Source organism: Crassostrea angulata, chromosome 8 (assembly GCF_025612915.1).
Source record: "Crassostrea angulata isolate pt1a10 chromosome 8, ASM2561291v2, whole genome shotgun sequence".
Lineage (NCBI taxonomy): Eukaryota > Metazoa > Mollusca > Bivalvia > Ostreida > Ostreidae > Magallana > Magallana angulata.
Window position 1 is genome coordinate 34,527,249 of NC_069118.1, and position 12,261 is coordinate 34,539,509.

The 12,261-nt window shown below is 40.3% G+C and overlaps 1 protein-coding gene across 1 annotated transcript in view; it reads left to right on the top strand.

Annotated features, from left to right (window-relative positions):
• Positions 1-12,261, top strand: part of LOC128159904 (uncharacterized) — a 123,315-nt gene that overhangs the window by 48,251 nt on the left and 62,803 nt on the right. The window contains exons 59-81 of the mRNA XM_052823128.1: positions 304-561; positions 824-1,139; positions 1,547-1,776; positions 2,018-2,171; positions 2,428-2,750; positions 2,932-3,155; positions 3,332-3,603; positions 3,830-3,939; positions 4,211-4,369; positions 4,465-4,582; positions 4,694-4,925; positions 5,165-5,454; positions 5,845-6,132; positions 6,388-6,556; positions 6,972-7,197; positions 7,526-7,766; positions 7,957-8,079; positions 8,575-8,765; positions 8,970-9,639; positions 9,727-9,916; positions 10,069-10,151; positions 10,508-10,698; positions 10,919-12,197. Coding sequence (XP_052679088.1) covers positions 304-561; positions 824-1,139; positions 1,547-1,776; positions 2,018-2,171; positions 2,428-2,750; positions 2,932-3,155; positions 3,332-3,603; positions 3,830-3,939; positions 4,211-4,369; positions 4,465-4,582; positions 4,694-4,925; positions 5,165-5,454; positions 5,845-6,132; positions 6,388-6,556; positions 6,972-7,197; positions 7,526-7,766; positions 7,957-8,079; positions 8,575-8,765; positions 8,970-9,639; positions 9,727-9,916; positions 10,069-10,151; positions 10,508-10,698; positions 10,919-12,197 — 6,337 coding nt within the window. The remainder of the gene's footprint in view (positions 1-303; positions 562-823; positions 1,140-1,546; positions 1,777-2,017; positions 2,172-2,427; positions 2,751-2,931; positions 3,156-3,331; positions 3,604-3,829; positions 3,940-4,210; positions 4,370-4,464; positions 4,583-4,693; positions 4,926-5,164; positions 5,455-5,844; positions 6,133-6,387; positions 6,557-6,971; positions 7,198-7,525; positions 7,767-7,956; positions 8,080-8,574; positions 8,766-8,969; positions 9,640-9,726; positions 9,917-10,068; positions 10,152-10,507; positions 10,699-10,918; positions 12,198-12,261) is intronic.

Sequence of the window (12,261 nt, forward strand, 5' to 3'; positions counted from 1 at the left end):
TTTCAAGAACTGTTGTCATCAATGTTACAGAATATGTTGCCCAAAATTATATATTTTATCATAAGATTGGCAAAAGAATGTACATGTGTATATAATTAATTATTTTATGTAACCAGCTAATTTAATGAAGTATATGATCTCCCCTTTTTAAATAATATGCCATGCACTTGTTTGCATTGGGTTTTTTTTTTAGTTTTGTTTAAATTAAATGTACCAATAATAGCAGACAATAACTGACAAATTTTTTGCATGTTTCATTTATTGCCAAAAAAAATTGCATCAGGATTATTTCCTTTCCGACAGAGTCGTAAAACGAGGATCACCATCCCCGAGGAGAAGACATCGGAGCATGACCTAGATACTCTGGACCTCGGAAACCATGCTGAGGTTGGTCTCCTAGCAACAGATTCAGGGGGCCTGCCCACCACGGGACAGAGGGACCTGACTCTGACTAAGGTGGCCGGTGACCACACGGCAGTCATCCATGTGGAACCACTCATGTGGCTCAACATAGACTTCAACTCCACCACAGTCCTCACCTTTGATGTCAAACTGTACCAGGTATGCTGGAGTCACAGACAAAATCTTCCTCCTCTCCACATCCCCAATTTAATTTTTTTTCCCTGTATTTTTTGTTTTTTTTAAGGATAAATATGAGCTGAAAATTGTAAAAAAAAAAAAAAAAATTGTAAAGGGGAGTCAGAAAAATTTGAAATATCAGTTAAAATAAGAAGTTTTGATTTCATGTTTGAAATTTTCAATTCATTAAACAATTTAAGTTGAAATTATTTGACTATGTATGTTTGGATCAATTTTTATGTAGAATGCCACAGTGAACCTTCCCTACGACACATACCTGCGTGACTGCCGCATCACATTGTACGGGGGACTTCTCCGCGGTGTGGCAACACTCAACATCTCATTGGACGGAAGCTTCACTGTGTATCCCCCCGCTCGTCTTAACAACTCACGGTCCAGCAGGAATGACTTTGTGATGGACAGCATCACTATTCTGGATGGAGGGTTGTTCAGTTTCATGGGAACTGCCAAAGAAAACAATAAATTGAATGTCACCCTGACTGGTAGTCTGCACATTCAGGGAGGGGGAGAGTTCAGGACCAACAATGTCTACCTTCAAGGTCAGTGGATAGTCGTGTTGAAGGTTATAACTAACAGCTTAGTTAATTCTAGGTTTAATTTTCATTTTAAATCTTGAGTGATGATGATTTCCCAAAAGATATCAAAATTATACGGTTATTGAAATGCGCCAATAAATTTCTACATACCTTTTAAGGTAAAAACAAAGATTTTGTTTAAATTTGACAGTTTAATAAAAGAGTGATCATGGTCACTTCTGCAGTGAGAGTTATGATCTTTCTTTTCAGATGATCAAATCTTCAAATCAACATTATATTATCTAAAATTATGATTAAAACATGCCAAAATTTATAATTTAAACTTAAGAAAAGTTTGATTAACAAAATGTCGTCTTTGACCTGCATTCATTTACAATCAATACAACAATGTGCCTGCTTGTACTTCACAGCTGTCAACATCACACTTGACACAGATGGTGTGCTAAACACAACAGGGCGGGGATACCAGCCCGGCTTAGGCAAGGCTGCGGGGGTCGCTGACCCAAGGGGTGGATCTGGTGGTACCCACGGTGGGCTGGGTGGAACTGGGAGCCATGCTTTGTATGCAGCACCAGCCTATGGTCGATATCGGTCAGCCACAGAGTATGGAAGTGGAGGATCCTTTATCTCAAACAATCAAGTTTGTGTGCTATTTTTGTTCATACTTTAAAAAAATTCATAATTGTAAAAGTTAAAGTATTCGATAATTTTATATCTTGATTTTATAAAAAGTTTAATATTTTTTTTCCATTTCTTATTTACAGTATTTTTTAAAACTATATAATCTAATTATGAAGAATGATATATACCAATTATAAGTGAAAATATTCATTCTTAAGTTATGCATATAAGTCATTTTTTTTTTATTTTCCAAATTATAGGTTGGAAGTGAAGGAGGAGGGATAGTGCATCTGAGAGCCCTACATAAGATGGAGATAGATGGTCTGATCCTGGGGGATGGAGCCACGGCAATGTCCCCAAGAGCTGGAGGGGGATCGGGTGGAAGCATCTTGTTAGAAACTCCCCATTTCCTAGGTAAAACACAAGAAAAAGATTTGTTGCAACATTAATTTCCCTATAACAATCATATTGATAAGAATGAATGAGAAATCTATTGTCATGAAATATCCTTTATCCTTATGTTACATAAGGAAAAAAATTATCTTAATGCAGTCATTTTTAAGAGTGTAGTAAACATTTTCAAAATACTATATTTTGAGTTTGAATTTTCTCATTCCTGAAGTATGAAATATATTTTACAATAATTGAGCATTATTTGTCTGGTTTGCAGGTACGGGTGTGGTTTCTGCCAGTGGCGGTGATGGACCCTGTGTGTCCCACTGTCATCTGTGTGACCGCGAGCGGCGGTGTCTCCAGTGTACAGATGGCTATTACTGGGTTGGGTACAACTGTGTGCCCTCCTGTGCAAGCCGCAACAACCAGTGCTGTGACAGGAACAGGTTTGTGGCAACCTGCGCAGCAGATGCCACAAGCAGCACCACTGAATGTAACGCTGTGCGGAGTAACTGTTACTCTATTTGGTGGGCAAAGTGGGCATATTACTGTGGTTCTGTGGGAAGATATTGCTCCTCAGAGACCAATCCAAGCAAAATGGTAGGCAGATAATTTTTTTTTTCATAATGCTAGAGATTCAATTGAAGTTTCCCCGGCCAACATAATGAAATGAAAAGAAAAAATTTTTCATGGAGTCATGTATTTCACTCATTTTTCTTCCTCCGAGAAATGTCTTGTTTTGTTCAACATTTAATATGTAAATTGAATTCTTTAACTCCAGGAGCTTGGAGGTGGGGGAGGAGGAGGAAGAATCTCCGTCTATGTGACCAGCTCCAATGGATTCCGCGGGAAGTATCAGACATACGGTGGGAGGAGCCAGTCGGAGCAGGGTGGTTCGGGAACTGTGTTTGTGAGTGCTCCGGACAGTGTAAACAACACGGTGGTCACTGTGTATGTTGACAACAATGGTTATAAACCGCTTAGTCCATATCTACCTGAAGACAGGCAAGTATTTGTAAAAAATATTTATATTTTGATACTGATACTATAGACCTAAATTGAACAGTGTTAAAGCATCAGATGATAAAACAATTGGATATATATTTGAAATTCAATGAAGTTTATACATTTGTCTCAAATGAATACTAAATCATGTAACAAATTTATAACTTCTATAATAGGATGAAGGACAGCATGAGGACCTACATTGTGTCCTATCCCGAGGACCTCGAGGTCTCCATCGATGAGCTCTACATCACAGGAGGAGGGCACCTTGCATTCTCCCAGGAGGTTTCTAGGAATGACAGCATGATAACAATAGGAAACATCCACGGTGACAGGTCGGGCATGCTGCACACATCCCCGGAGCAGGCCATCACTATACAGGAGGGGGACGTCCCCTTCCCTGCAGCCGTCAGGGTGTATGAGAGGTCCCAGGTCATTCTGCCTAGTGGTGAGTTACTTACTGTGGAATCATTATGGCGACTCAAATGACATATGCAAATTGCAAAGACATTTACTTAATAGACAGGTTGGTTACTATTCAATGTGAATGTAGTATATAGCTTTTTCATCAGTGTTATAATAAACTATTAAAAATGAGAAAGAATGTAGATTGTACTTAAGAATTCTCAGTACAGATGCACTTAACAGTAAGTTTGGTCCCTGTCGTTTTACAGAGGTGCAGTTGGTAGATCTGTCTTACAAGACATTTATTATGGACGGAGGACTCGGGGGTGTGGAAAATCTACAGATCGGCCGGGGCGTCAACCTCTTGTTGGGACCCCAGGTATGTACCTACACAGTACACACATTATGTACACACTCTGTATACACACACTGTTCACAGACAAGAAGTACACGCACAGCACAGAACCGACTGACATGTTGTTTAACTAAATTTATCATATGTAACATGCTTTGCTTTTGATTCAGAAGTGAAGAATTGATAAATCAGTTTTAAGGGGGCTTGATTGACAGACGTCAACTTTAATTTCAATTCATTCATTATCATTATATACACACATTATATGGTAGTTATCGTTTTGTCTTTTGAACAGGGACATTCTATTGGTCTCCCAGACAGAGTGTTTTCCTTCAACAACATCCAGATCTTTGCGGATGGCAAAATGTCCTCAGATTTTGAGGACGAATTCAACCCATCCCTAAGTCTTAATTTATCAGATGCTCTGCTCCTAAAAGCAGGCAGCACGATCACTGTATGAATTATATCTGTAAAACTTGATTTTTTTTCCCATTGATTGTTTGGATATTTTGTTGATCAAGATCAACATACCATTATTCACTTTTATAGGTCCCTTGGTTGAATGTGATCTCTGATAGAGTACAAATAGATGCCGCTGGGGTGATAGACACTGGAGGACGGGCTCTCAATGGAATCCCCCAAAATGCACCTGACTCACCTGCTGCAGGTAAATTATGCATTTTTAATTTTTTTTCAGAAAGTTTTAAGTCATTTTTAAGTCATTTTAAAGTTTTCAGTCATTTAAAGTGATTCACTTAATAGAATATATCATTTTCAGGTGGGGGAGGTGGAGGGGGTGGGGCCGCCGGAGGTCAAGGGTCAAACCAACCTGTAGTAGGAGCCCCTTCTAACTACGGGTCAATGTATAACCCCAGAGAATTTGGAGGAAATGGTGGATCAGCGGGAGGACTGGCCTCCACCTGTACCCCCGTCGCCAGTCAGAGAGGGGGGCGAGGAGGAGGGATCATCCAGATACAGGCCAGGGAAGTCCTGCTGGACGGACAGCTCAAGTAAGAACTCCTCCACATTCAGACCTTAAATATCTCCTCTCAAATGACTCAGCCTTAAACTCCAAATGTTTATTTTAATGTCATGTGATAGTTCAAAACAAAAGAAAAAAACCCCAGCGAGTTTATAAAATCCACAAGGGTAACTTCTTACAATTTTACGTGGATAATAATTCCTTGCATTTATTTAGGATTCCAGGTACTGACTGGATTTTCTGAATGAGTTTATATGTTGTTCATAGGAGTGATGGTAAATCAGGATCCGGTGGGAGGGCAGGGGGTGGTGCAGGAGGCGGTGTATCTATTGTCACTGGCAAACTGAAGGGGAGTGGTGTCATCGATGTACAAGGTGGTGCTGTGGTGAATCCTGGCTCCACTAATTGTCCGGGAGGGGGAGGTGGAGGTGGAAGAGTCGCCATTTACTATGAAGACAATCTGTTCACGGGATCCATCTTCTCCCATGGTGGAAGGGGTGGATACGAGTGTGGTGGGGCTGGCACTGTGTTGCATAGAAACCTGGTTACAAAGGAAGGTCAGTGTTTTTTTGTGTTGGAAATACTGTAAATAAATATTTAATATCAATATTCATATGGCCAGGCATAAAATTTTGCAACTTCTTGTAACAATATGGATTTTTATGTCTGGGTTATATTTGCAGAAAAATTATTTTCATAGTGTAAACCTGTGAATTACTGTACACTATCTAAAATTATTCGCATTGTAATGAATTCAAAACTCTTTTCAACAATAGATTAGCAGAAAATTCCATTACTCAGACATTTCTTTATTTACTGTATTTATGATCAATGGTATTCTATCTTATTGATTACTTGATTTTTTAAGTATATATTTTATGAAAGCAAATTATGTTAGTAAGCTTTCATTGTATTGTACCATCATGGCTGTTAAATCTCTTACCTAGATAAACTTGTGGTGGATAACAACAACTTGTGCTCACCCAGGGAACCCAAAATAGACTTTGGGATTTTGGGTGACATTCATCGAGGGGAGCACAGCTTTCACACCTGGCTGTATGACCCCGCCGGGAGCCACACCCATAACTTCAGCCAGATCTACCTGTCTGGGTGGGCCCACCTGGCTCTCCACCGCAGGAACATAGACAGCTTCACACAAAACGTCATCATCGCCAAGACGTCCGGAGACAAGAGTGGAATGTTCCACATCGGGCCACAACAGGAGCTGTTAGCTGGTAAACCTAATCAAATCTGTATTTTAATCATTATACTCCTCCTCTCAATAAAAAATTTTAAGGATTCGTCTGATATTATGTATATGCCCTGGTAACAAATCTCTATAACACTTTTCTTTAGATCAAAAAATCTAATATATTTAAATTACTGCATGTAAAATACTTCTCAATGAAAGCCTTACTATCATTATGAGAAATCCATTTTCTATGGCACTTTCCTCAAAGGCATATAGATTTGTTTTATTTTGATTTAAGAACTACCTGCGGACAGCCCTGACCTCCAGTTTGGCCTGCAGATCTACCCCGGTGGAGTGATGTCTGCCGAGCAGTATCTGTTTGTCAACAACATCACCATAGAGCTGGAGGGGACACTGACGGGGGTAGAGAACCTTGTCATTGGACCGCGGGGAAAAGTGATACTCAAGTAAGTACACCAGACACAGGACACTCTGTCCTCTTGTGTACAGGTACATGTACTATCAAATATTTAGTAAGGTTTTCTTATTTTTTGCAAAAAATGAATTAAGTCTGTTATAATTATCACTTTTGCAGTTTTGAAAATTGTTTTCTCACAATATAGTGAGAATATCTACAGTGTGTTTCATGCTTTGTGAAATTGAAATGATTGCAAATATAGTGAAAAATGTATTAAAACCAAAAACCTTCCGTTATATGGTACATTTTCTGGTCATTGCAAAGCTTTATAACCATCAAATTTACAAATTGTAATTTTTCACCGTTTCAAACGTTCATGGGTTTTATATGGTTGGTAGTACCTGACCTGTTTTATTTCTAAGACCTAAATCATATAAGCATAATGGAGTACATGTATTTTACAGACCATTTGGGAACAGCAGCATAATCCGAGAGAAGGAAATAACTTTTACCAGTGTCAAGGTGGAGGGAGGGGGAGTGCTGGAGATTAACAGTAACGGGAAGGGCATGGTACTGAGGGGTGGTACCCTGGAGGTACAGAGTGGTGGCGAGGTCGTGGTGGACAGGATAGACATACAGGTGTCTCGTCTCATTGTGGACAGCTCCGCCCACATCCACGCTGATGGAAAGGTCAGGAAAGCTTCCATTTTGTTTCAAACATCTTTGCTGTACTACATTTTTGCTGTGTATTCTATTTTGCAATTTTGGCGGGAAGCAGCTTTAAATTAATAAATAAATCAAGGACATCACCTAATGTCAAGCATAAATATGTATACATATTGGCAGAGAGATTTTTAAAAAACTTTAAATCAAGTCTATGTTTACTTACTGAAAAACCAATTTCAGCCAAACAACACACACTCTTAATATAATGTGATTACAGAATATCCCCAACAATCATGTTGTACAGGTTAATGCATATGCCATTATAAAATGCATGCCCATTACCTTACTTCAGGCACTGTCATTCGGTGGAGGAATTGGAGTGGGGTACAATGGGGCGGGGGCAGGACATGGTGGAATGGGAGGGAGAGGAACCACCTCCCACCACGGCGGCTACTTCTATGGAGATGTAAAGGACCCAAAAGATGCTGGCAGTGATGCTATATTTGACCCTGGGTTTTCTACCAGTAAACCTGTGGTATTACCAGGTGGTGGAGTCATAAAGATCAATGCTACCACATCAGCTACCATCAATGGTACTTGTTTATAACCCATTATTTTATCATTTTAATTGTAAAAGACTTATTGTCTACAATGTGTCTCTTGTCAAAGTTATTGTCCACAGGTGTACTTGCATCAATGCATGTTTTAAAACAGTAGTTGATCTTATTAAAAAAAAAAAGTATTCCCTCTTTGACAATTTTTTCATGTAATATTTAATTTCAGGAATCATCAGTTGTAATGGTGCCTCTGCCCAAGATAGAACAGGTGGAGCCAGTGGAGGCAGTCTGTGGTTACACACCAGAGAACTGTACGGATCAGGAACTCTTCAAGTCAATGGTGGAAATGGTCTGTCTCAAATTTCTCAATACTAAAATGATAAAAACATTCTACAAAATATTATTTAACATCAATTTTTTTTCTTCTAATTTCAAATTACATGTATCAGTTTTCGTAAATTCAAACAAGATAAACTGAAGCCTTGGTGTCCCTTACTGTAGATTCCTTATTTTATGCAACTACTAAATTCCTTGATATCCACCATTTCAATCAAATTGCAATGATAATAAATCATGAGCTCACAACTATTATTATGGTATCGTGGTTTTCAAATGTCAGAAAAATAAAAGCAAGATTTTGAAATCTGTGAAGGGTGCCTATCGCAATTTTACACTAATATTTACTCATTGTTTGAAATAAGGATTCTACCGCATTTAAGACATTGGAATCATCAGATTTTTAAAATTTTAGTAGAGGGTGGGGGAGAAGGACTTCAGTGGTCATTATCTTATAGTTATATGTCCCTGTAGAGTTTGTATTTTGACGGCATGGATCCCGTTGCAGGTCTTTCTAGCACTGGTGGAGGTGGGGGTGGCAGACTGGCTGTGAGGTACACAGTAGAGGAGTGGACCGGATCTTTTGAGGCATACGGAGGAACCTCCATTAGTGGATACGGAGGAGCTGGAACCATCTACATTGAAAGTGGCTCAAAAACAAAGATCATTATCGCTAACAAAGTGGCATTCACCATTAAGGCAAGTCTGGCCATAGCCCATACTTAAATATTGCATGAAAGAAAAGCTTTAAATTCTTAATTTTGTCGAGAAAAACCTTTATGTAATGTTGTTACATGATATATTTATATTTTACTTGTACATTTGAAAGACTGTCATATAAATTGATAAACATTGGAATATGGAAGTATGGCAGTTAATAATGTAATCACTGTATGTTTTTAGGATGATATTATCAACATTGACAAAGACACCGTTTCTCGCTATGAAAGCAGCCGTTCATGGCTCACTTTCAGATACAGTAGAACCATATCCGTGGATGAACTGTTTTTGCTGAATGGAGCTCATTTAGCACTGGAGCCTAGCATTTCTGCCTCTATCACGTATACATTACAAGCGCAGATCATATACGGAAGTGGATTTATTCAAGACAGCTCAAAACTTGGAACTCTTCACGTGGGACCCAATCAGGAGATTGTTGTCAAGCAGTCGTCACTCTACATGGCAGCCAATATCAGAATTTATGAAGGTGGACAAATGACCTTGCCCTCATCTTCCAAATGGATCAATGCCAGGAACATCATCAATGGAACCCTAGGGGGTGTTTCCGAGGTCACACTCTTGAATTCTATGATAAGACTAGGGCCTACGAGTCAGACTAAAGGGATGACTTCTCCTGCCAAGTACAAGTTCAGTGCAGTTTCCATTATGGCCGACAGTGCTCTTCAGTCGATTGGTGAAAACACAGTGTATGTCTTTTCCTTTGATAAGCTGTACATTGCAGCCACAGGAGCGATTGTAGGCTCAAGAATCACCTTGGAAACCACAAAAGTGGAGATAGAAGAAGGGGGACAACTCAATCTGGATGCTGGATGTAATCTGAATGCTGGGAAAGGTAGGAAAAGATTTGAGAGATATAGAGATTATAGGTCATGGTCATTTAACAAGGTCAAATCTTCAGCAAGTGTTTGGTTTGTTACAGGTCTGTCCTCCAGTGATGAGGGGGCCAGTCATGGTGGAGAGGGGGGTCGAATTACCTCTTCTACTGCTCAGGCCTACGACAACTTCCTGACCCCCACAGAGCCTGGGTCAGGCTCCAGTAAAGCCAGGGGTGGGGGAGTTCTACACCTCTCCACACAGAGCCTTGTTCTTAGAGGAACCATTTCAGCCAAGTAAGCCATTGGCTTAAATTTCAGTATTTCATTTACTTTGTCTCTGTAGATGAGACTTGATTGAAATTACTAGATTTGCCATGAATAATTGGGATTGAATTTCCCAAAGAAAGACAATCATGATGAAATAATGAACTTGTGATTATTTTCAGGGGAGGGAACTCTTTGAGCAATGCTGGGGGAGCATCAGGTGGAAGTGTGTGGATTCAGGTGTCAGCTGACATTAGTATCAGGGGTAGATAACTCTTGTCACATTAGTGTACACTAAACATTGGATGTGTTTAGTGATCGAAATATAAATAAAAATATCCTTCTACAGACAAATGTTACACGTGATAATGAGATTGAAAAATTGTCGATTAAGACAAAAATAGCTGTGTCAACGTTGATGTTCTATTATTATTTTCTTTGATAATATATTTAGTCATGATATTTAGATAATTATAATGTCTGTTTGAAACATACAGGTGACTGTATTCTCATATATTAATGAAATGTGAAAGTAAAGAAATTTCAGGTACTCAATTATTTGATAATGACAACTAATTAGAGATGATGAACATGGGATTATACAAGTGTACTTGTTTATAGGTGAAGTCAGTGTGAACGGTGGATCCAGTCAGAAGTTTGGGGGTGGGGGTGGTATCATCTCCATCTCCTACCGCTCAGGTTTTGTGGACATGGCTGGACTGACAGCCTATGGCGGGTCTGGTGGTGAAAGGGGCGGGGCAGCAGGACCCATAACTCTGACCCAGGGAGACTCATTCACAAAATACACACAGGTCAGTACATCATGAAAATGCTTAGGTCAGTGTGCTTTAGTTTGTATGTTGGTACAGCATGATGAATGATTTATGATGAAGTTTTATATATTATTCACATGGCAGTAGGGTAATTTGCTGGATATCATGGAAAAATAAGAGCAAGTTTTAGTATTTGTAGCTAATGAAGTTTGTAATGATAGACATTGATTATTCAGTGAATGAGAAATTCTGATTTCAGGTTATATTAAAGAACAGCCATGCAACCCCTGCACTGTCCCATTTGCCTACCCCAGACTATATAATTCTTGTAAACATAGACCTCATAGTGGTAGAGGGCAGTGTTAATTTTGGTTTTGGGCCCCGTGGCTCAGGAAAGCCCAGGATTCAGGCTAAAGTGGGCCACATCCAGGGCGGTGTGGACTCCATGCTGAATGTCTATGACGGACAGGTCCTTTATCTGTCCACTCAGTCAGCTTCCCTGGAGTCCGACCTGAGTCTACCCACCTCTGTCTATGTACACGAGGGAGGGCTCATAGAGCTGCCTGAGGAAGTACTCATTGAGAAATACTACACTCTAGAGCTTTGTGGGGGATTGTTGGAGAAAACCCAGAATCTGACGGTCAGGAATTACGGGGCTCTGATCATTGGGCCTCCTGCTGGCAGCTTTGTGTCCACCACCACTAATGACCCGAACACACTAAAGCTGACCACCCTGACTATAGACTACAATGGTAGACTGGTCAGCAGCTCCAAGTGTCAGAGTTCCTCGACAAAGACAACCCTTGATCTGACTGTCCTCAATGTTTTGGAAGAGTTCACTTTGGACGCCACTCATTTTGCCTTAACTCCAGGAAAAAACGTCACCAATTACCTTTATCCGTCACTTAATGCCACCTGCTCTGAATCGGACATGTATGTGTATAGAAACACAAACTGCACTCTGGAGCCAGGATATTATGAATTTGGATCCATTACCATAGAACCCGGCGGTGTACTATACATTGAAGGAGATTCCCAAGGACTATCTACAACCACAGTCAGTGCTTCAGTGATAGATGTGAAATCTGGAGGATACATTCGAGGAGTTGGGAGTGGATATCAGAGTGGTGGACCAGGCCAAGCCAATGCCACTAACCAAGGAGCCAGTCATGGTGGAGGATCAGGGAATCCAGTTAATCCATATGGTTCAATCAGTGATCCAGTCTCATTCGGAAGTAATGGGTACGGAGCAACACCCACCAGAGGGCGAGGTGGAGGACAAATTAAGCTGGTGGTTGGGGAAGTGTTGAGCCTCAATGGAGACATTGATATGAGTGGACAAGGCTCCTCCACTTCAGGGGGAAGTGGAGGGAGCATCCTAGTGAACACAAGAGTCCTGTCTGGAAGTGGCAGGATGTTGGTTGAGGGAGGGTCAGGAGGAGGAGGGGGTGGTAGGATATCAGTGACCGTCAATGACACGTACCAGTTTACAGGGGTGCTGTCTGCTGCAGGGGACCCAAACAGCCAAGCATCAGCAGGTATATGTGTATTCTTCTTCTTTAAGTCTTCAATGTCTTTATATAAGCTGATTAGTATTGACAG